The 27,430-nt window shown below is 43.0% G+C and overlaps 1 protein-coding gene across 4 annotated transcripts in view; it reads right to left on the bottom strand.

Moving 5' to 3' along the window:
• MYO5C (myosin VC) overlaps positions 1 to 27,430 on the bottom strand; it is a 91,006-nt gene continuing 63,576 nt past the window's right edge. For all 4 annotated transcript variants that reach the window (XM_032481172.1, XM_032481174.1, XM_032481173.1 and 1 more), the window contains 12 exons: positions 26,871 to 26,964; positions 26,355 to 26,418; positions 25,130 to 25,298; positions 21,656 to 21,743; positions 18,825 to 18,923; positions 17,374 to 17,528; positions 15,420 to 15,509; positions 12,791 to 12,941; positions 11,881 to 12,163; positions 3,128 to 3,302; positions 2,548 to 2,628; positions 1 to 1,399 (listed from right to left, as the gene is read on the bottom strand). In XM_032481172.1, coding sequence (XP_032337063.1) covers positions 1,247 to 1,399; positions 2,548 to 2,628; positions 3,128 to 3,302; positions 11,881 to 12,163; positions 12,791 to 12,941; positions 15,420 to 15,509; positions 17,374 to 17,528; positions 18,825 to 18,923; positions 21,656 to 21,743; positions 25,130 to 25,298; positions 26,355 to 26,418; positions 26,871 to 26,964 — 1,602 coding nt within the window. In that variant the 3' untranslated portion in view covers positions 1 to 1,246. The remainder of the gene's footprint in view (positions 1,400 to 2,547; positions 2,629 to 3,127; positions 3,303 to 11,880; positions 12,164 to 12,790; positions 12,942 to 15,419; positions 15,510 to 17,373; positions 17,529 to 18,824; positions 18,924 to 21,655; positions 21,744 to 25,129; positions 25,299 to 26,354; positions 26,419 to 26,870; positions 26,965 to 27,430) is intronic.

The raw sequence follows: 27,430 nt of genomic DNA, 5'->3' as shown, positions 1-27,430 counted from the left end.
TTTGGTACTTCATTTTATTGATTAGAATGTTACAAAGTTCTACTTCTCATTCCTACATATACAATGTATCTAAATGAATTAAATCATTTCTAGTATGAAAAGACATTATTACATATTGGTAAAGTGATGCTGCTTCAGAATTATGGATTATTTCCACCCCTAAGATGTATGTCTGTGTTACAGAGCTACAGCTATTGCCTGGGACTTTGGGGTGGTGCGGGAGAGCACTGGGTCCACAGGCCATTGGCTAGGAGTGCTTATCAAATGACGTTTCATGCTCTGGAAGGAAGAAGTGAGAAGGTGTGGGGCATCAAGGAATAGTCAGTGCCCACAAAACTTGGGAAACAGGTTTCTCAAAAGGAGGAACTGACATAATTCTTTAGTCATTTTTATGAGAAAAATTTTAAACATATTTGAATGCTGATATGATAGAGAAAATCATTTAGGTTGCCTTTTCAAATTTATTTTTTTAAAAAAGTTATTGTATGAAAGATATTAAACAATGAAAAATTGTGGCAAATATGTTGGCAGATAAAATTTTAAAAAAGTTCTTTTGGAGGAGATGATAAATGGTGTGGCAGTTAAGCTTGAATGACATATTAGTTCTATACAGAAAAATACATAAAGCTACTCTTTATATGATTCATTTCAGATTGAATAGTCTCTTGAAAAATTAGAGGAGCCTGAAATATATTTTTTTAATGCAGCAGCATTTTTAGTAAAAAGAGTCAGGGGAAGCACCCCAACCCCCTCAGGAAGGCATGGGGCGAGAGGACTGTTGACAGGCTGTCATGGCCAAATGGGAGTAGTTGGAAGACTTACCCCTGGAACCCATTTGTGGCTTCATAAATGTATCTGGACTTCACATGAACCTTAGAAAACTTGGGAGAAACTGTGTCCCCAGGTCTCACTCACCCTGGGAGGACGCTTGTCACAAGACAGATCTAGACAAGAGGCACCTGGCAGAAAGTATGAGCCTTGCAGGAATTCCAGTAAAAGCTGGCTGAGATTCCAAGGCTAGATGTGGCCATTCCAACCTCAGCTGGTGGGTGTGAATTCTTACAAGGTGACAGTGGCAGCACTGTCACCCTGAGCAAAAGAAGATGTGGCCCATTTGGGAGAATTCTTATTTCCTTTGTTAAATCGTATTCCAAAGCATTTCCGGTTCCAACGAGCAAGCCACATCCCTCACATTTGACCTCCATTTAGCTATTGAGGGAAAAGTGCATCTACTCTCCTTTTCCTGCTATAATCTATTGAGAAAGCCTAGCTTGAAACTGCTGGGGATCTCGATCATTTCCAGAGCATGTGGAGAGGGGGTGAAAGGAAATGTGACTTGAAAGAGGTATTTGGTATCCAACATCAGGTGTGATGAATCCTCTCGGCTGTTTAGGAGAGCCTGGAATGAGAACCAAGAGGACAAACGAATGAGGAAACCAGCGTGTTCTGCTTCATTGCTGTCTGCAAGTCAAGAGTAAGGAAAACACAACAACTCTAGGTCCAGGAGAAACTCCTTTCAAAATCATGGGAGATGACACACAGAAGGGCTTTTTAACAGCACAGCTCCAAGGTGAAATGGTCTGACCAGGACTTCCAAATCAGCTCTCAGGAATACTTACTTAATTTCCCACAGGATGCACTGGCTGGAAATCGTTGTTTTCTAGTCTTACCTATTCTCATGGCATAATTCTAAGCCCAAACATGAGTAGAGCTCAGTATTAAATTTTTATAGCATTCATATTTCTTTTTAGTTCAGTGGTGTGCAAACTTTTCTGGTCTCAGGACCCTCTTTATACTCTTAAATTATTGAGGACCCCAAGCAGCTTTTGTGAATGTGGGTACAGCTATTGATATCTGTCATATTAGTAATTAAAACAGTAATTTAAAATATTCATCAATTCATTAAAATAATAAGAACGAACCCAATACATGTTAACATATTTTTATTGACAAATAACTATTTTTGGAAACAAACAAAAAACTAGTGAGAAGTGGTACGGTTTTGTAATTTTGTAAATCTTAATGTCTGACAGTATGACAGGCAGAATCCCTTATCAGCTTCTGCATTTATCAGTTGTGATACATTATATTGGTTGAAGTCTATGAACAAAAGTCTGTCTCACACAGGTATGTATTTGGAAAAAGGAAGACTTTGCAGACTCCCTGAAATCATCTCAAGGACACCGCCCTACCTCCAAGAACCCTTGAACCAAACTTTGAGAACTGCTGCCCTAATTCATTGGGGAAGAAACTGTAGGGATTAAAATAAGAAAAAAATGGGTACACAGGTTCTCTGTTTCCACTCAGCCTCTGTTCCCCTGCACACACTCAAAGGCTGACAAGAAATAAGACATGCCAAAGGAAGCAGAATGTGAGTCATGGTTCTGAAAATTGGGGGAATTTGACAAGGAAAATTCCTGCTGCTTTTGCTGGGCACCTTTCATAGGTTTGTTTGGTACATGTACTTTATTCCTGAATTTCTATAATGTTAATTACATATCACTTTCTTATACGAAAAATTAAAAAGTATTTCCTTAAGGATCTCACCTGCACTTTGCGAACGAAGGATGGAGTCACTCTTTTCTCGAAGTCATCAATAGGTGTGTATGAATTAAGGATCTTTATGATCTGCAAAGAGCACATGAGCTGGTGTTAGCCCAGGAGAAAGGACAACTCTGTCCATGAAATAATGGTTCCGATGGTCTGGGAAGAGTCGGGAACCAGAGGTGGTTCTTTTACACTGTAATTTGGCTCCAGGAACCATGTGTTATGTTTTTGCAAGGAAAGAGAAAACAAATGAGAAGAGCATAGAAGGGAGCAAAGATAATCATATAATTAGATGACAGTGAGAGAATCCCCCATTTCCAGCCTCCTTCCCTGCCCCCCCCCAATCTGTGATTTTAGTGGGCAGAGAACGTGTCACATGCACTTTTATGTTTTTAAGGCCTAGAGTTAGTATTTAATAAATGCTCGTTAGAAAAGAGGGTGGGCCATGGGAGATATGTATGCTCCTCAGAGAGCACACAGGGAGGCAGATGCTCTGCATGGCTGGCTGAGCCAGCGAAGGCGATGCCAATTACACCATCTGTTGGGGAGGATCAGGGAGACACTCAGCAAGCCTGGTCACCTGCACAGCAGACAGGGAGGTACAGCGTTCATAGATCTCCTTGGCATCACTGTCTGTGGTCTTCTTGACCTGAAGCAACCAGGCTGCCTGAGAGAGAGGTTCCAAAGTTTCCTTGGCCAAGCTGTTCTGCAAATTCTTATCTTGAAGCCACTCTTCTAAGTAGCTGATGTTGCACCTGGAGTAAAAGCCAGGGGAGCAGAAAGCAGTGGGTGATCCATTTAGAACACTTTAAGGAGGTTGCCAAACCCCCTAGTGTGTCCCGATATGGTACCAGAGTTCACTGAGATCCTTAGGACCACAGACCAGCAGTTTCTTCATTTGTAACAAGAGAGAGTTGGACCAGATGATCATGGTCCTAGAACATCGTCATGATCCATGGTTTTAAGGATAGTTGATGTTCTAGGGGGAGGGTCCATAACAGCCATAAACTTGGGAGAAAATCTGAGCAAAGAACAGTGACTACAATAATTTATTTATTAAGTCATCTATTAAAAGTAGCCTTAATAATAGATTCAAAAATATATTAAAGGAAAAAATTATAGTGATATTTGAATGTAAGACATACATTGGTATAAAAATTGTTTGATTTCCTTTCCTAAATAGGCAGAAAAATTTCAACTGGTAGAAGGCTTTCTTTCAGGCCACTGGGGTTTTTAACCCTTGTTTCTGTCACTGGTTATCACAGGTTTACAAGGTAAGAGGCATGGGTTGTAGTCCGACCAATCCATTGTGTGAGCCTGGAAAGTTACTCAACCTCTCTGGGTAAATCAGAGGGTTGAGAACACTCACCCACTGCTAGTGGGAATGTAAATGGTAGAGCTGCTAAGGAAAACAGTTTGGCAGTTCCTCAAAATGTTAAATGTAGAAGTACCACCTGACCCAGCAATCCCACTTCTAGATATTTACTAAAGAGAACTGAGAGCATGTCCACACACACATACACAAAACCATATAGAAATATTCATAGGAACATTATTCATTATAGCCAAAAATGAAAACAACTCAAATATCCACCAACTGATGGGTAAACAAATTGTGCTCTGTCCATACAATGGAATATTATTCAGCCATAAAAAGGAGTGAAGTACTGACAGCTGCTACCACTTGGATGATCCATGAAAACATTATGCTAAGTGAAAGAAGTCAGTCACAAAAGACAACCTATTTTATGATTCCATTTATTTAAAAATGTCCAGCATAGGCAAATCTACAGAGAAGGAAAGATATTTGTTGCTTAGGTTGAGGGGGAGAGGACTCCCCAGTGGGATGTGGGTAGGGGATAAGAGTGGCTGCAACTGGGTGTAAGTTTTCTTTTTGGAGTGATGAAAATGTTCTCAAATTACATTATGGTAATGGTTGCATAATTCTGTAAATATACCCAAACCCACTGAACTATACACTTTAAATAACTGAAATTTGTGTCACGTAAATTATGGACCAATGAAGGTGTTTCTAAAAGTTGAATGTTGATCTCTGAGGTCAGTCCTAGCTCTGACCTTCCTGAGTAGCAACTCCCTATGGGGGTCTTCTCTTTGGTTATAACTGGGACAACAATGCTGAATTAATGTATTCCACAGGGACTAATGAGTGTGAGATAACATCTCTTGCACTGTTTACCCCTTTTGGCAATGTTAATTTTGCCCCACTAGTTTAAGATTCCTAATGGGACTCCCATCTCACCCCTTCTAATCCATCCTATTCAATCCTGCCACAGTCTTTCTAAATCTGAATTTTGAGCAGGTTAATTTTCCCACTCAAAAACCTGAGTTGGAGTCCTGGTTCTTGGTAAGATGGAGTAAGCACTCTACTTTGTCTCTCCCACTGAACGCAACTATAAAACCTGGAAGGAATTTGAGAAGTAAACAGGAGCAGGTGGATTGGGGAGGAAAAGCAGAATTTGAAGTATCTCCAAATTGACAGTATCTTCCCCTCTGCTATTCACCGGCCTGAGCTCAAAGCAGCCTGACACTTAGGAGCGGGCACTGGTGATAGCAAAGAGCTCGAGGAGGAGCCCTCCAGTTGTGTCCTAATGCTCTGAGAGAGGGTGGAAATTGTTTTTCTTTTTTTGTCCTTTTCCTTTCTTTTTCTACCTTCTCTCGTGTGCAAGCCCCAAACAATCCCATGGTGGTGGCAACAGGGTCCAGTAGGAATCTAAAACTCTAAGAGACGGGAACTTTCTTCAACTGGAGGAGCTGTGGCTCAAGAGGATGGGTGAACCCCACTTGCCCCATCCTTCCACCACTTGGCCCCAGATGGGGTATCTGCAGGAAGTGTGCCGCACAGTGAATTAAGTAAAAACCCAGTTTTCTGTCTGGAGGACCAAAGAGGGGGTCCCCAGTGATCTGGAAAGTACCAGGGGTATTATGGAGAGGGAGGAGCTTGGGAAAGTGACCCTTAAATTGTTTATGAACTCCTGGGCACAACCATGAGCCCATGCATGGATCTGACCCTCAACAGCACACATCAACTTTTAGGACTAAACTACGGGATTGAGCATCACCCAAGTTTCAGACTGGCCACAGTGTGACACACACAGGACAGAACCAAATAGCACCGCAAAAGCTTTGGAAACTGAACTGACATGGGAATCACAACCCCCAGAGGACGGTCAGAACTTGCAGCCTGAACCCGAATGGGTTGTTTATCTGATAAAATATCAACATTCTCCATAGGATTTAAAGACCCAGTGTCTCCTAATATAATAATAAAAGTGTCCAGAATATAATTCAAAGTTATTTGGCATATGAAAACCAGGAAAATCTTAAGTCACATTAAACAAGACAATCAACAGATGTCAACTCTGAAATGACACAGATGTTAGAATCATCTGACAAAGACTTTAAAGAAGTTATATGAAAAATCCTCCAAAAAAGTAAAGACAAACTATCTTGAAATAAATGAAAAGAGAGAAAGGTCTCTGAAAGGAAATATCTGTTTTAAAAATAGGAAATTTTTGAACTGAAAAATAAAATAACAGAAACAAAAGAACTCACTGAGTGGGCTCAACTGCCGAATAGAGATGGCAGAGAAAAGAGTCAGTGACCTTCAAGGGATCAATAGAGATTATCCAATCTGAAGAGTACAGAGGGGAAAAAAAAATCTGAAAACAAAAACAAAAACAAAAACAAAAACAAACAAACAAAAACCCACAGGATTTTAGGGATAACGAAATAGTGAAAAGTCTAACATTTGTGTCACTGAAGTTCTGGAAGAAAAGGAGAAAGTATTATGCAGACAAAATATTTGAAGAAATGGCTGAAAATGTCCTGAATTTGGTGAGATGCACAAACCTACAGATTCATGAAGTCCAGGGAATCTCAAAGAGGCTAAACCTCAAAAAATCCACATCCAGACACATCATAATAAAACTGTGGTAAACTAAATCCAAAGGGAAAAAGGCGGAGAAAGACTATGCATTATTTGCAGGCAAATAATAATTCAAATGACTGTGCATTTCTCATCAGAAACCATGGAGGCCAGAAAAAAGCGAAACATTTTCAAACTAATAAAAAAAAAGGACTGTGAATCCAGATGTCAGCAGCCTACAAAAATAGACTTCATGAATGAAGGTGAAATGAAGACATTTTCAGACGAAAGAAAGCTAAGGGAATTTATTGACAGTGAACCTACTCTAAAAGGAAATTACTAAAATAATTTCCTCAGACAGAAGAGAAATGATATCAAAATGAGATATCAGGGGAAAAATGAGACTTGGAAGATTAGAAATGAAGAAGGAAGAGAAATGATAAATAACTGGGTAAATATAACAGACTATTCTTCTACTGAGTCCTTTAAAATATGTTGGATGGTTTAAAACAAAAAATACAACATTGTCTAGGAATAGACTTACCATATGACCCAGGAATCCCGCTCCTGGGCATATATCCAGAAGGAACCCTACTTCAAAAAGACACCTGCACCCCAATGTTCATAGCAGCACTATTTACAATAGCCAAGACATGGAAACAGCCTAAATGTCCATCAACAGATGACTGGATAAAGAAGATGTGGTATATTTATACAATGGAATACTATTCAGCCATAAAAATGACAACAGAACACTATTTGCAGCAACATGGATGTTCCTGGAGAATGTCATTCTAAGTGAAGTAAGCCAGAAAGAGAAAGAAAAGTACTATATGAGATTGCTCATATGTGGAATCTAAGAAAGAAAAAAAGAACATAAATACAAAACAGAAACAGACTCACAGACATAGAATACAAATTTGTGGTTGCCAAGGGGGTTGGGGGTGGGAAGAGATAGGCTGGGAGTTCAAAATTTGTAGATATTGACAAGCATATGTAGAATAGATAAACAAGATTATACTGTATAGCACAGGGAAATGCATACAAGATCTTGTGGTAGCTCACAGCAAAAAAAAAAAATGTGACAATGAATATATGTATGTTCATGTATAACTGAAAAATGTGCTCTACACTGGAATTTGACACAACATTGTAAAATGACTATAACTCAATAAAAAATGTTTAAAAAATATAACATTGTCTGGCAGAGTTTTTGGTGTATGTAGATGTAATACATAAGACAATTACAACATAAAGCAAAGAGGGGAAAGGGGCCTATGTGATGATAAGGCTTCTAGATTCCACTTGGTGTGTGATAAGATACTGATTCTAAGTAGACTGAAAAGGTAAGTATGTATACTGTAATTCCTAGAGCAACCACTAAAAAATGTACAGAGATATAGTGAAAACAGAATAGATAAATTTATAAGGGGTACCAAAAATGTTCAAAGAACCTGAAAGAAGACAGAAACAGGAAATCAGAGAAATAAAAACCAGAAGGAACAAAAAGAAAATAAAAAAACAGTAGACGGAAATCTAAACATATCAATAATTATGTTAAATTAAAATGGCCTAAATACCCCAATTAAGAAGCACATTGTCAGGCTGGATGAAAAAAACCAAACAAACAAACAAAAAAACAGGACCCAATATATGCTGTTTACAAGAAACTCACTTCAAATATGTTATCGGTAAGTTAAAAGTAAAAGGATGTTAAAAGATATACTATGAAAATATTGATCCAAATAAAAAATAGACTTTCAGACAAAGCAGACTTCAAAGTAGATAAAACTATCAGGGAGGGATAAAGAGTCTACATAATAAAAGGAGGCTCAATTCACCAAGAAGACAACAATTCTTAACAGGTATGCACCTAAGAACAGGGTTTCAAAACACATAAAGCAATAACTTACAGATGGAAAGAAGAAATAGACAAATCCATAATTATAGTTGGAGACTTCAACACTCCTCTCAGTAATCAACAGAACAGACAGAAAATCAGCAAAGATATAAAAGAACTGAAAAACACTGTCAACAAACTGGGTCTGCTTGACATTTACAGAACATTCTACCCAACAGCAGCAGAATAGACATTCTTTTCATCTGCACTGGAACATTCACAAAAACAGACCATATTCTGGGTCATAAAAGTAAATATTAACACATTTAAAAATAATTGAAATCATACAAAGTTTTTTTTAATGTAAAAATATGTATAAGTTTGTATTTTAAAAATAAACCTGGGAAAGTCTCAGGTAAAGTGGAATGGTTGGTAACTTTAGTAACATAATCTACAGTATATTTTAATCTGTATGCACCTTGAGATTTTTTTTAAATTGTGGTAGAAAACACATAACATAAAATTATCTTAACCATGTTAAGTGTATAGTATAGCAGTGTTAACTATATGCACCATGTTGTGCAGCTGATTCCCAGAACATTTTCATTTGGTAAAACGGAAACTCTATATCCACTGAATGAACAACTCCCCTTTTCTCTCTCTCCTCAGCCCCAGACAGCCACCATTCTACCTTCTGTTTCTAAGAGTTTGACAAAGTATGTCCTTTAACCACGTGAAATTAAACTAAAATTCAGTAACAGAAAGGTAACAAGAAAGTCTCTGAACACTTGGAAATTAAACAACACACTTCTAAATGTGTTGGGTCCAAGAGTAAGACTCGAGGGAAATCAGAAAATATTTTGAACTGAACAAAAATGAAAATACAACGTATCAAAATTTGTGGGGTAGGGTTCAAGAAATGCATAGCATTAAATGCTTATATTAGAAAAGAAAGGCCTCAGGGTCAGTGATACAAGCTTCTACTTCAGGAAACCAGAAGAGAAAAATAAATGCAAAGGAGGCAGACGGAATAAAATCATAAAGACAGTAACAGAAATCAATTACATTTTAAAAATAAGACAAAAATCAACGAGACCAAAAACTGGGTCTTTGAAAAGACAGTAAAATTGATACACCTCTAGCAAGACTGACCAAGGGAAAGAGAAGACACAGATTACCCAGGGAAGAGTGGAAGGGCGGGTAGCACCACAGATTCTGCAGAAACTAAAAATAAGGAAATATTCTGAACAGCTCTACACACATAAACTCAACAACTTTGATGAAGTGGACCGATTCTTTGAAAGCCAAAAACTACCAAAATGCATCTAAGATGAAATCTATAAACTGAATAGTCCTACAACTATTAAAGAAACTGAATTCATAGTTGAAAGCCTTCTGAAAAAGAAAAGCAAGGATCTGTGGCAGCTGCCACTCCTGAGGCACTGACGCATGCGTTTCTCCCGCTGCCATTCCACTTTCTCTTTCTAGCCCACCTCTCGAGGTTTCCCACTGCTCCTGGTGCGCCTCTGCAAGGGGCGATTCACACCCTGACCTCAGTTTTCCTTCATGGAGGCCTGTGTCCATCCCTCTAGTTCTCAGTCAGCCGAAATCCTACCTGCCCTTCAAGACTGCAATCAGGGCCTTCTGTATTCTTCCCAGATTCCTTCAGGCCAGCAAGCAATGCCTGTGCTCGGGCCACAGTATTCTGGCTCCTACCAGAACCGTCTCCACCAGCCCTACCTGGGCAAAGCAGCCACAGGGGAACTTGCTGTAAAAGTGCTATTGCAGAGATGGATGAGAGAAAGCTCCACGTGAGACCTTATTTTTACAGTTCATGACTAGAAACAGAAAAAATTAGGAACTAGGGAAATTTTTTCTCTTCCCAGGAACCGGTCTGCCTCGCCACACCAGATGGGCTCAGAGAGCTGATGGAGTTTTGCTTTTCCTCCTGGCAGTCAGAAGGCTCTGAGCCAGTTTTCCAGCTACTCTGTCCACTGTTTATACTGTTCTTCAGCTTCGATCTCCTACTTGTGTTCCTATTCTGTTACTGGGCTGCCGTGCTGTCATGGCAAAGCCACTGCAAATCCTGGTGTGCTGTGTTTACAGCAGGAGCTCAATCAATATCTGAATGAACACATGCCTCTAAAATGCACGTGCTGAAACTCAGAGCAACACCCTGGAAGGGCGGTGCTACCCTGGTGGCCACTCTCGGCTGGTGAGAGGAGAAAGGACCAGGCACCTATGGGGACAGATGGGGTTTTCCCTGACAGCAGGTGCTGCGGGTTCTGGAGTGGTGCATCTTGCTCGAGTCCCTGTTCACTCACCTTGGGGGACCTACTGGTGGAATGAGAGTTATTTAGCACAGACTCTGGTGGCCCATGGAGGTTTATAGCTTTACTTAAAGGAGGCCGGAAGCCTACTTCAGAGGCCTACAGGGCATCTGCTCAGGGCTTGGAAAATAAACAGAACTCTTTCCTTTCTCAATGAAGAGGAAAGGTCCACAAAGCACGGTGCTTCTGAATATCCCCTCATTTCTGAAAATCACAACCGGCTGACAAGGGAATTTGCCACACTGGTTTGTAGGGAGGTCCAACTCCAAGCTTCACTGACGCTAAAAAGATGTAACGGATGCCTCACATTTATTTCTTGGCTCAATACACCCTTTCCGTCACTTTCTCTTATCTCACTGCCATCATCACCGCCCCAGGTTCTCCTATCACATACAGGTATCAAATCCCTGTATGTATTAGAAAAATCTTAAATATCTACCCCATACTATATGTTCTCTAATCATGTGACAGTGTTCATTCAAACAACAGCTCATGGTCTGTGTTTCCTCAATTTAGAGATAAAGAGAAGTCGATACAGCTCAAGACTGTGGATCATCACTTCCTCAGGATGGACTCCCAGGGCCTTAGCCTGGCATCCGAGAGCCTCCCAGTCTGGGCCCACTTGCCCCTCAACTATGGCCCTGCTGCTCCTGACACAAACCTCTGCTTCATCTAGACCGAGCTGTGTGCTCTTGCTGAGGAGGGTCCTCACTCAGCTCCACCACTGTGCCTTGGCCTACTCATTCCCCTGCCTGGAATGCTCTTCTCCCATATTCAGTCACTTACACACAGTTTTCAGGCTTCTTCAACTTTTTGGTCCACGATAATCTCTCCTCTCTGAAGCATTTCCTGCACCACTTGTTTGTGACTTAATCACAGCGGCCTTGAATCATCATTTAGCTTCTCAATAGCAGGGATCAAATTGCCCTTTCCTTTGTTTCCTGCGTCCCCCACCAGCAGTGTTAGTCACAGAGGTGGTGGTCAATAGATATTACTTGAGTATATGATAGACACAGAGGGACAGAATTTAAAATACACACTTACGAGTTCCCAGTTGAAGCCACTCTGCCGGAGCATCAAGTTAGCATCGTGCAGAGTGGTGGGAGGAGCGCCTGGGCATCAGAGGGCCCACATCTCCAGGTGTTGAGAGTCATCCTGCATACCCTGCATACCCAGTGCAGCTCTTGTGGAGGGAGGGGCAGGACTGTGGCCCTGGACCTGAAGAGCATCCTTTCCAGCCAGCCTCTCCAGGGTTAGTGCTAGTTTATGGGTCTTACCTTATCTGCATCCCTTTTCTGCAGGAGCACATGTCCTTGCGCAGGAAGAGGCTGTTGAGGGTGACCGCCCCGATCAGGAAGAAGAGCTGCTTCACTGCCTGCCTCACGATCTCGGGGTCCAGGCCGTTCTGGCACATGGTGCTGTAGAAGTAGCTCAGCTGCTGCAGGATGGAGGTCATCGTGTAGGCGTCCGTGTCATCTATGCTGGATGACCGCTTCCGGAAGCCTGTGGGCTTCAGGCCGGAAATGCCCTGCAGACTCTCAAACTCCAGCATGCCGGGCACTAGGGGGAAAATGGAAGCTTTTCTTGCACACACGGTGGGGACACCCAGAGGACATGTCCACTGCACTTGTGTGTCTGTTTCAGGAGGTGGGACATTTTCCACCTGTATTCGTGACAGAGAAAGCAGAAGAATGGAGGTTGGGGGGCCCCGGGGTCTGAGGCGGATGGGGGTGCACAGCTATCTACAGCAGGGTGTGGAGAACCTCTTCTTTCAACTTCACAGGAGAGAGAGCCGGTTAGCATGACAACTTATGGTCTGGAACCATTTAAAGCCTGAAGTATTTAAATTTCAGAAAATTGAAGAACATATATAAGAATTTGAATGGGTCTTTAGAATTTCAAAAATACTTTACTAAGAACCAGGATTAGCCACACGAGGAGCAGCAATTCTCCCAAGTCTTTCCCTTCAGGGTGAATCCCCCTTACAGAAAGAAAACTGTGACCCAGGTACTTTCATATATGTAATCATTTCAAGCAATCAAATAATTAAAAAAATGTACATTTTCACTATTAAAATTTGATTTAAAATTATGTTCTTTGTAACCATACACTTTATACACCAGACTTATTTTTTTAAGGTTATCAACGTTAGTATAAATATTTCTTGGGCATCAATTCTTTTCTTACCTATTATTGGCTGAATGTTATTTTCCATTACAATAATGAACTGATGGTATATTCGGATAGCCACATCACTAAGAATCTGTCTGTATTCTGAAAGGTCAAAATTGTTCAAGCAGTTCTTATTCTGATGTGGACTGTTATGCTTCATGAACTCCTGAAAGTAATTTTGAGCATAGAAATATCAGAATAAAATTAAAATACTATCTCTACCAAAGATATAATCAGCTTCTATTATAACTCCTATACTTCGCAAATTAATGTTTGATTTGTATCAAATGAGTTCTTGATGTTCAGGGTGGCATTTATTTTCTATAACTAACTACAGTTGACCCTTGAATGACACAGTTTGAACTGCATGAGTCCACTTGTATGTGGATTTTTTTCAGTATATACATACTACAGTACTACATGACCTGCAGTTGGTTGAATCTGAGGATGTGGATCTGGGGATGTGGAGGGCCGAATGTAAAGTTATATACTGAGGGTAGGTGCCCCTAACGCCCACATTGCTCAAGGGTCAACTGTAAATATTGCTGTATTGTTTACTTCCCCTCCAAACATGTGCCCCCTCTCCCCGCTCCCCGACTACACTGGAAAACACTTCCACGGAAGCTCACAGGAAAACTGCACAGCGCCCAAGAAAACAAACTGCTGTAAGAAGTCAGTAATGCAATAAATGAGATTCATAACTTTATAATCACAGAGTGTAAATCAATCTGAAATGTTTTCAAATGTGTGCTATGGACTGAATATTTGTGTCCTTTCCCCAGCTCTGTATATTGAAGCGCTAACCTCCAGGATGGCTATATTTGGAGGTGGGGCCTCCAAGGAAGTAATTAGGGTTAAATAGGGTCATAAGGGAGGGGCCCTGATCTGACAGGATTAGTGTCCTTACAAAAGGAGACACTAGAAAGCTCAGCCTCACCCTCTCCAACCCCACGCACTGAGGAAAGGCCATGTGAGAACATATGAGAAGGTGGCTACCTGCAAGCCAAGAAGTGAGCTTTCACCAGTGGCCCAACCATGCTGGCACCCTGACCTCAGACTTCTAGCCTCCAGAATTATGAGAAAACAAACTTCTGTGGGTTAGGCCACCCAGTCTGTGGTATTTTGTTACAGCAGCCCAAGCAGACTAATACAGGATGGTTAACATGTTTGAAGAGATAAAAGAAAAAGAAAACATTATGACAAGAATAGGACATTAAAATAAGAAGCAGAGGTGAAAAAGAACTGTTGACATTTTAGATATAAAAATATAGTAATTGAAAAGACACACAGGGACAACAATATTGTATACATGGCTGAAGGGGGCAAATAAAAGATTTAAAAAATGGTATTAAACAGTATTGTCTTCCATGAATGCCCCACAAATGCCAGTTTGTCTTACATGGACTGGTCTGTGACCCCACTTTGGTATTCCTTTTAGTCAGAGGTTGGATTTTCTTTACTTATTTCTCCTTTTGTCCTATGAGTAGAAATAGGATTACTTCTACATTTTATTTTACTTTCCATTGGGACATTTGGCTACCCATGGAAAAGAAGATATGAGATCATTACCTCACATGTCAGTTGGGGGTAGGTAAATAATCACACCAATTTTGGATAAAATCCTAACTGTGAACTCTAAATTTGAATTACAAGTTTAGAAGAGAGAATAATTTCATGAACTCAGAGCAGGGAAGAATTTCTTGAATAAGACACTAAGACATATATTAAATCATAAAAGGACAGAATTGATAGATTTAAGTACAACAAGCTTCAAAAACTGTGTATGACAAAGGACTCCATAAAGAAAGTTAGAAGATAAGCCACAATCTATCTATAATATGTAAAGACCTCCTACAAATCAATAAGAAAAAAAATCACTCTAAGAAAAATGAAGAACGGATGTGAGTAGGCAATTTAAAAGGCAACCCAGGTGAGCAGTAAGCAAATGAAATGATGCTTGACCTCACAGCTGATCAATTCACAGCAATTTAAGTCAACAAGGTATCATTTGATGATCATGAGATCGATAAATTATAAAATGTCTATCAATACCCAGGTTGGTAAAGGTCTGGGACACTGAACCTTCATACACTATTACTGGGACTATAAAATGGTATAACCATTTTGGAGAGCAGTGAAAACCCTAAAAGCCATTTCTATTTTAGGTAAATGAAATTTTGCTCTGTGAGTACTTGAAGAGGGAGAACTTCTTGATGAGGTCAGCCTCTTGAAAGCAGAGCCAGGAGGGCAAAGGATTTATAAATTATGGAGGAAACAATCAGAATCTTGTAGAGAGAACAGCTATGAAGAAACAGGCATGTTGAACTAAAGGTTGTATTTTAGAGCCATAATATTAAAACTTCAGAATTTGACAACCAAAGGGAAACTTAAAAAAATCACTGAATCCACCTCATGGATTTTTAAGTCAAGGAAACTGAGGCTAGTAGCATGCCCAAGGTCTAAGCCTCCTTCTCAAAGTCTCTTGCCTGTGACTTCCATCCAAACAGATGTGAATTTGGCCTCCCAGGTGGGAAGGAAACCAGAAAGGCATTTGAGCAAGGGCTGTCCCTGGAGCTGGGTGTTTCCGCTCCTAGCGGTGAGACTGGCAGTCTGCACAGAACGCAGAGCAGGCGAGCGTCCCTACCTTTTCTCCACTGTACTGCTTCAGGCAATTGAGGAAATGACAAGTGTTGGAAAGCCAAAATGACAGCATCTCAAAGTCTTCTAAATGTTCCTTAAAAAACAAAAAACCAAGAAAAGGCAAAGTTGAATTTGGTGATTACTCTGAACCAAGAACAGACATATTTTACCTGTTTGGTTAGCTGGTGGCTTTTGACCAAAATGAACTCCTCTTTTATTCACTAGAGCCTTTGTTAAGTTTAAGCTATAAAGATAAGCTCATATTTAGTTAGCGGGTTACGGTTTGTGAAGTATTTCTGTGCAGGTTATGACACTTGAAGCAGGTGCTCCAGGAACGCCTGGGAAATGTAAGTCTCGGTCCCTGCCCTCCAAAGCTCACAATCTGACTGGGGAGATGGACGGACGTGACACATACAAGTACACAGGTAAATAGGTGGCCGAGTGCCTATACGATGGGGAACCAGGGCAGCTGAGGACACCTCAGAAGAGAGGTGGGAGGATGTCCCCCTTGAAGGAAAGGGTAGACAGACAAGAGCTCAAGCTTAAGGATTCTGTTGGCAAGAATTCCCTCAACTTACGGGGCTGGAAGAAGAACAAGCACAGGAGGCAAAGGGACAGTGATCAGAGAGGTGAGAGGAAACTGAGAAAGTGATGGGATTTGAAAGACAAGGTCAGAGGGTTTCAAAGAGATGGTGCTACCAGATCAGTCCATTTAAAGAAAATAAAAATTACGGGAATACCATTGGATTCAGCACAAGGAACTACTGGTTATCCTTCTGTGGAGTGACAGGGGAAGAAGTCAGATTGCAAGGAGTGAAAGAGAATTGGGGACAACTATTTTAAGTACTTTGGCAGCAGGGGGTGGGGTGGGGTGCGTGGAGAAAAAGGCCCAGTGGCCGAGAGGGTTTGTGGACCAAGTGAGGGTTGCTTTCACATGCTGTGCACTGGATGGCAGGCTGGGGGCGGCAGGGAGCCACTGGAGAAGTTGCTGACAAGAAAGGATTTACACTCCTCACGCCACGCCTCTTTTGGTTTCTAAGGATTTAAAGGTTCCAGGGCAGCGAAACGGGGGACATGCTGTGTGCCTATGGCCTGGAACACAAGCGTGTCCTGAGAAAACCCAATCTATGCAAATATGGACAGGGAAAACATCAATTTGTGCACGTCTCTCCCAAGAACACCTTGGTAGCTCCCCTGAAGACAGTGACTATGAAGCACCCAGCACCAAATCAATGCTAGTTTTCCACTCCTAACTCCTGATGGATAATGAATTCTTGGTATAAAACTTTTGGGGGGGTTGGGGGGGGGAGGGAAGAATTACCCATCCTCTGACCCCTCATGCATTCACTCTTTTTATTCTTCCCTTTTCCTGGAGTATTTAAAATAGGATTTACATATTTTACTGAATGTGAGATAAGACTTCCCAACTAAAAAAATTCAAATACATCTCAGAATCGAACTTGCTTCTTATTTGGAAGGGGGATGAAAAATAACGACTCTATATTTTACTTCTTCCTTTCTGGGCTGGGAATAAAATTACGGGCTGTAGTTTTTTAAGGGAGAATTAAATTCATGCGAAGGGAAGAGATGAGTAACTTTTCAGTCTTTCCCATTCCTCAGCATTCACACTTGTTACATGGACAGACACGTATTCCCTGCAGCCAGGAATCTCACCCCTAAGAGGGCAGAAGTGGTGGGGTGGTGGCCACGGGGTTGCAGTCTTACAAGTAAGAGATTTAAGGTCTATCAGTAGATCCCCACCCCTAGGGCTCTCTGCCCTAAGGTGGTTTTCCTTAACAGCGTGGCTGCTTTCACTGGTGGGTCCTCAGGCTGGTTTGGGGAATCATGTGGTTAACCTAGGACAGTTAATCCTCGTAAGTAACGTGGAGCACAGCAGGGATATGAAAGCAACAGAAGAGGTTGCTCCTGCCTTCAGGGTCAATGTCAAAGGTTCCTACCTTAACCACCTGCTTGATGCCGTTAATGGTGCTGTTCATGAGGGACTTGAGCATGCTGGCGTCATTGAGAGAGTCTGCGTAGCGCACACACATGAACAGGATGTGAGCTGGAAGCCCGGGGATCATGTTCACCACCACACCACGGGGCTTCAGGTCTGAAGCAGAGAGAGTCGATGAGGATTACAGCTGACGGTCAGCTCTCCCCTGGGGAACCTCTGACTATGGGACAGGGGTTGTTTGCTTTTTTGTACTTGATGCAGTGCCCAGATGCATAGGGGTGCCCTGTCTTTTTGAGGAATTCAGTCTGGCTCTTTTCTTGGCAAAAATAGACATAAAGGTGCCACCTGCTCCTCTTACTTGTCACTTGCCAAGTGCTTTTTCTTTTTTAAGCTGAATAAAAGACAGAATTTGTGTTCCTCCCTGGTGTGAAGACCCTGGAGTTCAGATCTCTAAGGTAAGAGAGGAACCCCAGTTCCATGCACCCCAAGTCAGCCTCTATGATGAGGATGGATTAAGACCTCAGTGATCACTTGCACCCGTCTTGAATAGAGAAAGCAGTCACACAACAGTCCTGCAGAGGAGGACTAGCGGGTCTGGAGGTGAAGAGGATGGCAGGGAGGCAGAGTGGGGATGAAGAAAAGAGAGAAACTATAAAACAAGTTAAGACCGGCAAACAAAGACCTTCCGGTATCTGCATTAAGACGGGGGAACAAAGAGGCCCCTGTGCGCCAGCAGGGGTAGAGAGGAAAGGGCAGGGGCTGACGTGCTCCGAGGGGGGCCGCTTAGGAGAAGAGGAGTAAGGCTACACATGGGAGTTTTGCTTTGAGTTTCTGGGACCAGTTGATAGGGAGACAGCCTTTCTCTTTCTCCCTGGAAAACCACATGGTTTTCACACTGAAGACAGTCTAGCAAGATTGGTTCTAAGACCACCAACGCTGGAGCATGCACATTGGGAGACTCCTGCGACTGAGGTGCGGCTGGGAAGCCCCCGTCATGCCGCCTGAAGTAAACTGCTCAGCAGAAGTCAAATGGAGCACGGGGGCCACAACGACCCCTCCCACTTGGCTGCTGTGCTGAGACGCAAAGGTGAGGAGATGTGTCCTCTACACAGACCGTGTGACTGGACTTGGGAAGAGGTTACGGCAGTGCATATCAGCTGAAGGCAGGACACCCCCAGACGGCATCTGGCAACGTCTGGGGGCGTTTTCATGATCATGACTAGGGGTTGCTACTGGCTTCCAGAGAACAGAAGCCAATGATACTGCGCAACATCCTACAAGGCAAAGGCCCACAAACAAAGAATTATCTGGTCAACAGTGGTGAGGCCGAGAAACTCTGTGCCAGGCGGAGAAGCAGTGGAGGAAGAAGATGGACTGCCCCGGCCCAGGATGGCGGCAATGATTGATGCTCAAGTTCACAAAGCAACAATTCAGAGTTCCAGGTTTCACTACCAAGAATGAGATTTTGAATGAGCTTGGCCTCATCTTCTCTCTTGTATTCCAGCATTCCAAGGTACTCCCTGGGTCCCGAGGACAGGTGCACATCATTGGCTGTGGGCAGAGGCAAACAATCAGCTAAATGCACAAAAACAACTTCCACAGGCATTATAATGAGAATGCTCTGTCTCTTTCCACCCCATTCTGGCTGGTTAGCACATGAACTCCTGCAGCTTTCCAATAAATGCAAACTTTACTGAGTCCTGAAGGATTCTCCTGGTAGTGACTCTTATCTGTGAGTGCACCAGTGAGCGCAGCTGCTTCTGAAAAGGCTGCGTTATCCTCCAGGGAAGCCCCATGATACCTGGGATAGACTGAGCACAGGGGGATAGGAAAGCAATCCAGGATGTTGCTCCTGCCTTCAGGATGCTGATGCTACAGGTAAAGACATGAGATTCACAAAACATTTGGTGTGCAAAGCACCAAACTGCATGATTTCCAAGGTGGCTGGACTGGCTTCCTATGTGCTGTAACAAGGTGCCACAAAACTCGGTGGCATAAAAAACAATTTTCTTCAACACAATTTAAAAAATCTTACATTTTTAGGGGTCAGAAGAATAAAAGAGATCTCACAAGGTTAAAATCAAAGTGTCAGCAGAGCTGTGTTTCTTCTGGAGGCTCTGAGGAAGAACTTATTTCTTGCCTTTTCCAGCTTCCAGAGGCCACTCACACTCCTTGGCTTGTGGCCACATCACTCTGACCTCCGCTTCCACCATCGCATCTTTCCCTCTCTCTGCTCCCATCGTCACATCACCTTCTCTCACTCTGACACTCCTGCTTCTTTCTTATAAGGTAGATCGCTTGCCATTACATTGGATCCACCTGGATAATCCAGGATACTCTCCCCATCTCAAGATCCTTCACTTCATCACATCACAGAGCAGGTGAAGTGACAATAGAAGCACAGGTGGGAGAGAAAGATTCTGAGGATACTACGCTGGTGAATTTGAAGATGGAAGAGGCCCACAAGCCAGGAGACTCAGGTGGAAGGCCCCTAGAGATGGAAAAGGCAAGGGAACAGACTCTCCCCTCTAATACTTCCAGAAGCCTTGCTGACATGCTGATTTTAACCCAGTGAAAACCATTCTGAACTTCTGACCTCTAGAACTGTGAGATGATAAATTTACGTTCTATTAGGCCACGAATTTTATGGTGATCTGTTAGGCAGCCATGGGAAATGAGTACAGGGGACATAAGGATTTATGCAGAGGTGGGTTGGGACCACTGAAAAATGCTTCTGGAAGGAGGTACTACTCTAGCGGGGCCAAGAAAAGTGAGCAGGCTCTGATGGGTGAAAAAGAAGACGCAGCAGGCAGAGAGCTAACAGAACGCTCTCCCACCGCATGAGCGTGTGTCCTGTTGATTTCCTAGCTCTGCCTCCGTGGAGACTGATAAAGGTAGAACGTTAGTGGCTTTACTAAGCAACCAGTTATGATAAGAATGACCTCTCATTGGGGAACTGCATCTGGATCGGGAAGAACAAGAAATGAAGCAGAAATACCTGATCAGAATATCATACTTTGAATGTTTTTTAAGGGCAGTGACTTGCATCTGAGCATGTTCCTTGGGAGCTAGTGCCACCCAGGGAGTGTCCAAGAGACACTGGCTTCCCCACAACTGCCACGTGAATGAGTAAGGAAGCAGACGCCCCGGCCCCAGTTAAGCCTTCAGATGACTGCATCTCTGCCCACAGCTTGACTGCAACTCAGAGCCAGAACCACCCAGCTAAGCTGCTTCTGGATTCCTAAGCTCCAGAACTGCATGTTGTTAAGTGTTTTTTGTTTTAAGCTGCTAAATTTTGGGACGGTTTGTTATATGACAATAGATAACACAGGAAGGGAAGCCAATGTCTAAATCCCACTTTAAACATATTGGGTTGAAGGTGATAACAGAAAGGTGAAGGAGTAGAGTTAGAAGCAGAAAGGGACCGGGACTCAGGGAAAGTGAGGAATGGCGAGTGGATTTTGGAAGTCCTTGTGTAGAGATGGCAGCTCACTCATTCTTTCCAACAATGGGGACACCACAAGGGCAATGGCAAGGACAGACATGGTCTCTGCCCTCATGGGGCAGACTGACCTGTACCATTTATTACTGAGCGGGAAAGATCCTCATTTTCATTTTGGACATTTTAAATGTGAGATGAGAGTTGAATAAATAACAATAAGGAGCCCTTCAAAGAATGAGTATGGAAAAAGGAACAGAGTTGAAGATACAGCCTCAGTGATAAAGGCTGGGAGGAAGACGCACTACTGAACAAAGAGCAAAGAGCGTTAGGAGAGGGAAGTCAGAACAGTTCAGACACAGAAGCAGGAGAAGGAAAGAAAGATGTGGGGGTGGTCCTTTTCCCAGGAGCTCATGAGGACCCTCGGTGTGAAGTTCAGTCCATGTTCAGGACTAATGTCTGGCTTTTTAGTTCTCTACTTCTTTTTTTCTAATAGAAATTGGGATATTGATCCCATGTAACTGGGAGAAGACGTTAATTTTAAAGCAATTAAATTTGAAATTTGTTCAGTTTCATTTTCACAAGGGGAGAGCTAATAGAAAAAGAGGTTAAAAGTATTCTTTATACGGTACCCCTTACAGTTACATGAGCAGGTCTGGGATTACGTGAGGGGTGGTGAGCTACCTGCCTGCCACGAAGGATCATTTAGCCCATCCCTGAGCTCCAAACCCACCAGTTGAGACTCATCCCTCTGGTTTTCAAAAACCAGCAAATAACACATCAACACATGTTGACCTCAGCTGAAAGTTCAAAAAAATAGGAAAATGAAGGTTATTTTTCCAACCTTTTTCAATTGTCTTGGTCAGAATCTTCACTTGGTCTTGTAGCTTTTTAATCACTCTGTCCTTCATGTCTAACTCTTCCTCAAGATCCTACAGAAATCAAAAGAAACAAGGACATTACCTTAGAGGCTCCTTATCTATTTTTTGGTAATAGCCTTCCTGAACTGTAATTCACATGCCACACAATGCACACTACATGGTTTCTTAGTATAGCCAGCTGTGCACCCATCACCATTATCTAATTCCACAGTATTTTCATCACATCAAAAAACCCCTAACTTTAAGCTGTCACCTCCTTGTCACTCTTCCAGCCCTTGGCAACTGCTGATCTGCTTTCTGTCTCTACGTATTTGCCTGTTCTGGAAATTTACTATAAATGGAATCATCCAATATGTGGCCTTTCATGTCCGTCTTCTTTCACCTGGCGTTATGTTTTCAGGGTTCATCTCTGCTGGGGCATGAATCAATACTTCACCGCTTTTTGTGGCTGAATAACATCCTATTGTATGGATATATCACATTTATCTTGATCTAATTTTCCCTTAATAAAATAATGCCCACTGCAGAGAATTTAAAAATATACAGGTGTGAAAATGGGCTCTCTGGATGTCAGTGGCTGGAGGTCGATAGAAACTTCAGAGGTTCGGGTCCCCACTTTGCCTCTCCTTCCTGATAAGGGGGTGGCCCTGCCTGTGCTGAACTTGGCTCAAGAACCACAAGAGTCCTGGATGCCCATAAATACTTCCGGCAGAGAATCTTTAAATTCTTCCTTAGTTCTGAGGGCTTTGACGAAGGAATTCAGGCTTCTCCAATCCAGCAGTGCCCACCATGCAGTCACGTGCCCTCTGGGGACTCCCAGGGCCGAGGCAAGTGTGTTGTTTCTCCTTAGTGGCCACCTCTCCCTGCTACAGTTCTGTGTCCCTGGCTAACCTCGTCAGGAACCTTATTTGGCCTTACAAGTGTAGGTACTGTTTCTTCCCTCCTATTTGAGCCTATTTTAAAAAAATCTAGTAATTTTTTTAAAAAGCCACCCATCAGTCCAGAACCTGGAGGAAATCACTGTTCACATGTTGATTTATTTCATTCTTTTCTTCTAATATGGCACATATACATTTTATAAAATTGGGTCACATTGCGTATGAAGTTTAAATCCTGCACTTCTCTCTCATTACTCTGCAGATATTTCCCTCTTTATCGATAACATACCAAACTGTCATTTTAATGGCTAAGTCACATGATTGTATAATAATTAAATCTGCCCACTATCGCTGGACATCCTTTTTTTCTTTTCTTTCCTTTTTTTTTTGTTTGCTATGACTAATAACACTATGCTGACCACTCTGAACAAAAATCCTTGTCCACATATCCCATTACTTGCTTAGAATAGAATCTTAGAAATTACATTACCAAGTCAAAGAACGCACTTCCAGAGGTTCCTGATATTTGCCTCCAAACCACTCCTGAGAAAGCTGACGCCAGTTTCAGTCCCCAGGAACTATGTGTGACACGGCCCACTTCAGGGTGTTTTCACCAGCAACGTAAGATCATTATTATTTGAGAAGCAAAAATAATACCTAGCTTTAATTTTAAATTTCTTTGATAAATAGTGAGATGATCACTTAAAGTTTTTTTCTTTTTTTAATAAGGATTTTTTTTGACTCAAAGGATAATAAAGTGGGTTGAATAGGGTCCCCTCAAAATCATGTCCACTTAGATCCCCAGAATGTGACCTTACTTGGAAATAGGGTCTTGGCACTTGCCATTAAACTAAGGATCAATGTGAGATCATATTGGATCAGGGTGGGTCCTAAATATAGTTGAGACTGTCCTTATAACAGACAGAAAAGGACACACAGAGGGAAGACACAGGCAGAGAGTGGAATTACGCTGCCACAAACCAAGGAATGCCAGGAGCTGCCAGAGGCAAGGACAGACTCTTTCCTAGAGACCTTAGAGGAGTGCGGCCCTGCTCACACCTTGAATTTGGACTTCTGGCCTCCACACTGTGAGAGTGCAACTTTCTGTTGTTTTAAGCCACCTAGTTTGTGGTAACTTATTATGGTAGTTCTGGGAAACTAATACAGTTTAATCTCATTTGTGGACAAAATCCACCACTGAAGAGAGAGAAATGGTATATTTTTGTCACATACTCATCTGTTCGTTTGTAACACTGAGGCGACTGATTTGTTGGAATGACCACGTGGATATGACTGCTCCTCTGCTCGGTGCATTGCAGAAGAAACAGGCCTGGCCCTTCCCTGCCTGTGAGCAGAGCCACACACACAGGGGGACTCCTGAGCGGGACCCCACTGCTCCCGGAGCACCGGAAACAAATGCACAAAAGTCCCACACAACTCGGGGACTGACAATACGCAGAGCCACACTCTCACAGCTAGGGAAGGAAGGCTCCCACAGGACAAGATGTGCAACACATGTGACCCCCCTCCTACCCTTTCCCCCTTACCCCCCCCCCCAGCTGAGACCCAGGGACACACACGCAGGCACAGTGGCAGAAGGCGGGACAGCCTTCCACACAAGTTCAGCTGGCAGTTGCTTGTCTGGTGGGATTTCAGAAGTCTATTCTCTGAGAAAGCCAGACCCCTCCAAAAAGAGCCATCATCCAGGTGTCCTGACTGGAATGTATTACCTTCTATTAAATGTTAAGCTCTCTGGATTCCTCTTTTTATCTATAATTACTCTTCAAGGTAAATCCTGACATTGTAAAATATGATTTTACCCTATCATGTTTTTCTTGTGAGATAGGAAACATGGGGCCCTGACAGTGGGGAGCAGGGCCCGGGGGCAGGTCCAGGCGGACCACTGCCCTGCTGAGCCCTCCCCAAGTCGGGGTCTTGGAGGCGGCCAGGCCAGGGAGGGGCCTGAGATTGTCCACCTCCCGGGAAAGCATCCCATCTGCTACTCTGGTGCTTCTCAGTCTTGTGGGATTCACAAACCAGCACAACTTCAGAAGAATTGCTGGGAACTGTCAAAGAGTTCCCACAACTCACTCAACAAGGGCATTTACAATTTGATGAAGACTTTCACAATTTCGAACACCAGTCATCTCCTATCATGACCATTTCATCGAAGAACATTTTAACGCTGCAAACTGTAGGAAAGGCACACCCCCAGAAGCAAGCATGGACCTTTGCTATGCTAAGCTGTGCTCAGAGATGTTCACACATCAGCCTGCCATCTTCAACGTGCTCTGGGCCAGAGAATCATCGTCTCAGACAGGTGCTGCTCAGGGGACAGTGCTCAAGACCTCACCACCCCTCCCCTCTCGTCCGTGTAAATCCCAGGCTCCCCTGCAGCACCTGTCACCTCAGAGACCACCTGTCTTTTGATATAAGGAAACAGGCTGCTCTGGCAAAAAAGCAGACACTGCTCATTGGATGCTCCAGGTGGCCAGCCCCCCCTTTCAGTGATTCCTGTGCACAGGCAGTCATTTCTCAGCAAGTCAGAGGGTGTCTCACCCTGTTCTCCACAGTGAGATGAGACGCTTCGTGCCGCAAACTACTCTTGACCTCACTTTCAGTTTCAAACTGTTTCTTCAAGTGCTCGCCGGTCTCCTGCATTTCTTGACTCGTATCCATCAGCTTCTCTTTCTCTGTGGTGTGAATTTCATTTTGGGCTTCTACGGTCCTGGGAAAAGGATTGAGGAAATTTTGGTATCAGTCTGACTGTCGTGGAGAAGTCACTCATCATCACAGCAAGCACTGGTATTTCCAAAGATGGAAAAATACACTGGCCAATGTGTGTGTAAAGCAAATAGTACCCGGACAGGGGAGTGCTTGAAGTGGGGGGCAGAAACCAGGGTTAGTGGGGTATGAAACTGCCCTTGGACGGCCCCAGTCTGCTTAGCCTCATAAGAGGCCCTCATCCCATGACCCCAGCCTATAACCCTTGACTGCTCCCCCAGGGCATCTATTCCCACTCATACCCTATGACCAAACCCTGATGACCATCTCCTTTGTGAACAGCCCGGGAACCAGACACTCAGAAAGCCAGGGTTCAGAGAAACGAGAAAAGGAAACCCATTCAAAGAGTCCCAAAAGGGTGGCTTGACACTTTCCTACTGCTTTGGACCCCCATTTGGTCCCAATCCTACAACGAAGCCACATGACTGAAAGTGCTCTCTGGGGTGCAGAGTGTCCATTTATTGTTCTAAACATTAAGTATCTCAACAAGCTGGCAGCGAAATATTTTCCTCACCAGGCGGCACCAGAACCCCAGGCCCTCTGTTGGCCAGGATGTAATCTGGGGGGATTATCAATGAAGATTCTCTATCAACATGGATTTTAGGCCTTACCCAAAGGGGTCTGCTAAGAGAGAAGCTGTCTTCTCTCACATGGTCTTAATTTATCACTTTTTTGAAGAGATAATTCATGCCTATGGCATAACACGCCAAGGGCATAAAGGGTCTACAGTGAAGAGTAAGTCTCCTCTTTCCCCTGTGCACCAGGCACCCAGTGACCCTCCACGCCGGCAACCAATGTTTTGTCTTGTTTCTTGTGCATTCTTCCAGAGAAGGGTGTGTGTGTGTGTTTCTTTTCTTCACATTCGAATGCTAATATATTATACAACTTAAGTAACACTTGCTTTTTTGGCTTAATAACCTATCTTGGTATCTCCCACAATTTCTGAAAAGAAAGGCATTACGGGAGCGCAAACTTGAAGTACATGAGTGTTAACACTTACTTTCTTTGCATTCCTTCCTCTTCTCTATAGCGATTCAACTGATGAGACAATTCTTCTAGTTTTCCTGGAATGAGAAGAACCTCTGGCACTTTGGAGGCCACATCACTGCATTCTGATTCGGGTTTGGTCGTATTTTCATATCTTTAGTTATCAAGGGTTCTAAGTTGTACTCACCTAGAGATTAGGTTTTGTTTGGTCCAAACAATGTTTAAAAACTTTTCAAGGCATTATTTTAAAATTATGATATTTCATGCAAAAATCTGAATTTTTATTATTTTTTTAAAATAGGAGTATCAACACTGGGGCCTAATTCCCTACTTAGCAGCAATCAATGGAGCTCGGAGGCAGCTGCCGCCTTAAAGTGCCCATGCACCTTCCTGCACATCCACCTAGCCCACTCATCACATTTATGTCACCTGCCTGGCCCCACAGAGACTCAGTTTGATACCCCTGGGTGTCATTTTCCGGGCACAAGAAACCATTTCCTAAAAGCAGCTTCGTGAGCGTCCCAGTTACCTTTCATGGATTCGTTTTGTTCAGTCAGGCGGATTTCAAGGTCTTGCTTCTGTTTCTCCAGTTCTGAAATTTGCTGTTTAAAGTCTGGGATCATCTGCAGAGAAGAAATAGAAATATTAGAATATAAAATTCTTGCATGTACGAACTTTAAAATCCCAGAGCTACTCAGAAGCAAACTAAACCATCTAGGTATTTAACCCTGTGGAACATGCGTCCAGCATGGTCGTGTAAGGGGGCAGCCAAGGCATTAGGCTAGACAGACGTCATGTTTTTCACCTCAAGACCTATATGGTCACGAGAAACACCAGCAGGCTCAGAGTGAGTGGTTCTTACATGGCTACCACCCTCCGCATCACCGAGGGCTCCTGCAGAGAAGGAGGTGTACCAGCTGGGCGGGCACATGGGGATTCTCTCTGAGTTGAGGGAGGGATGATGTGAGGAAATGCAGCCAATCTCTTTGGTTCAGGCCCAGAAGCATCATCTCCTCATCTAAAAACAGGTGAATTATCTCAAAGGGGTCCCACTGTGCCCTTTGAATTCCAGGCTGCGCACGGCTCTGT

Source organism: Camelus ferus, chromosome 6 (genome assembly GCF_009834535.1).
Source record: "Camelus ferus isolate YT-003-E chromosome 6, BCGSAC_Cfer_1.0, whole genome shotgun sequence".
In the NCBI taxonomy this organism is placed as follows: domain Eukaryota; kingdom Metazoa; phylum Chordata; class Mammalia; order Artiodactyla; family Camelidae; genus Camelus; species Camelus ferus.
The sequence above is the reverse complement of the archived record's forward strand: the minus strand, read 5'-3'. Positions and strand labels throughout refer to the sequence as shown.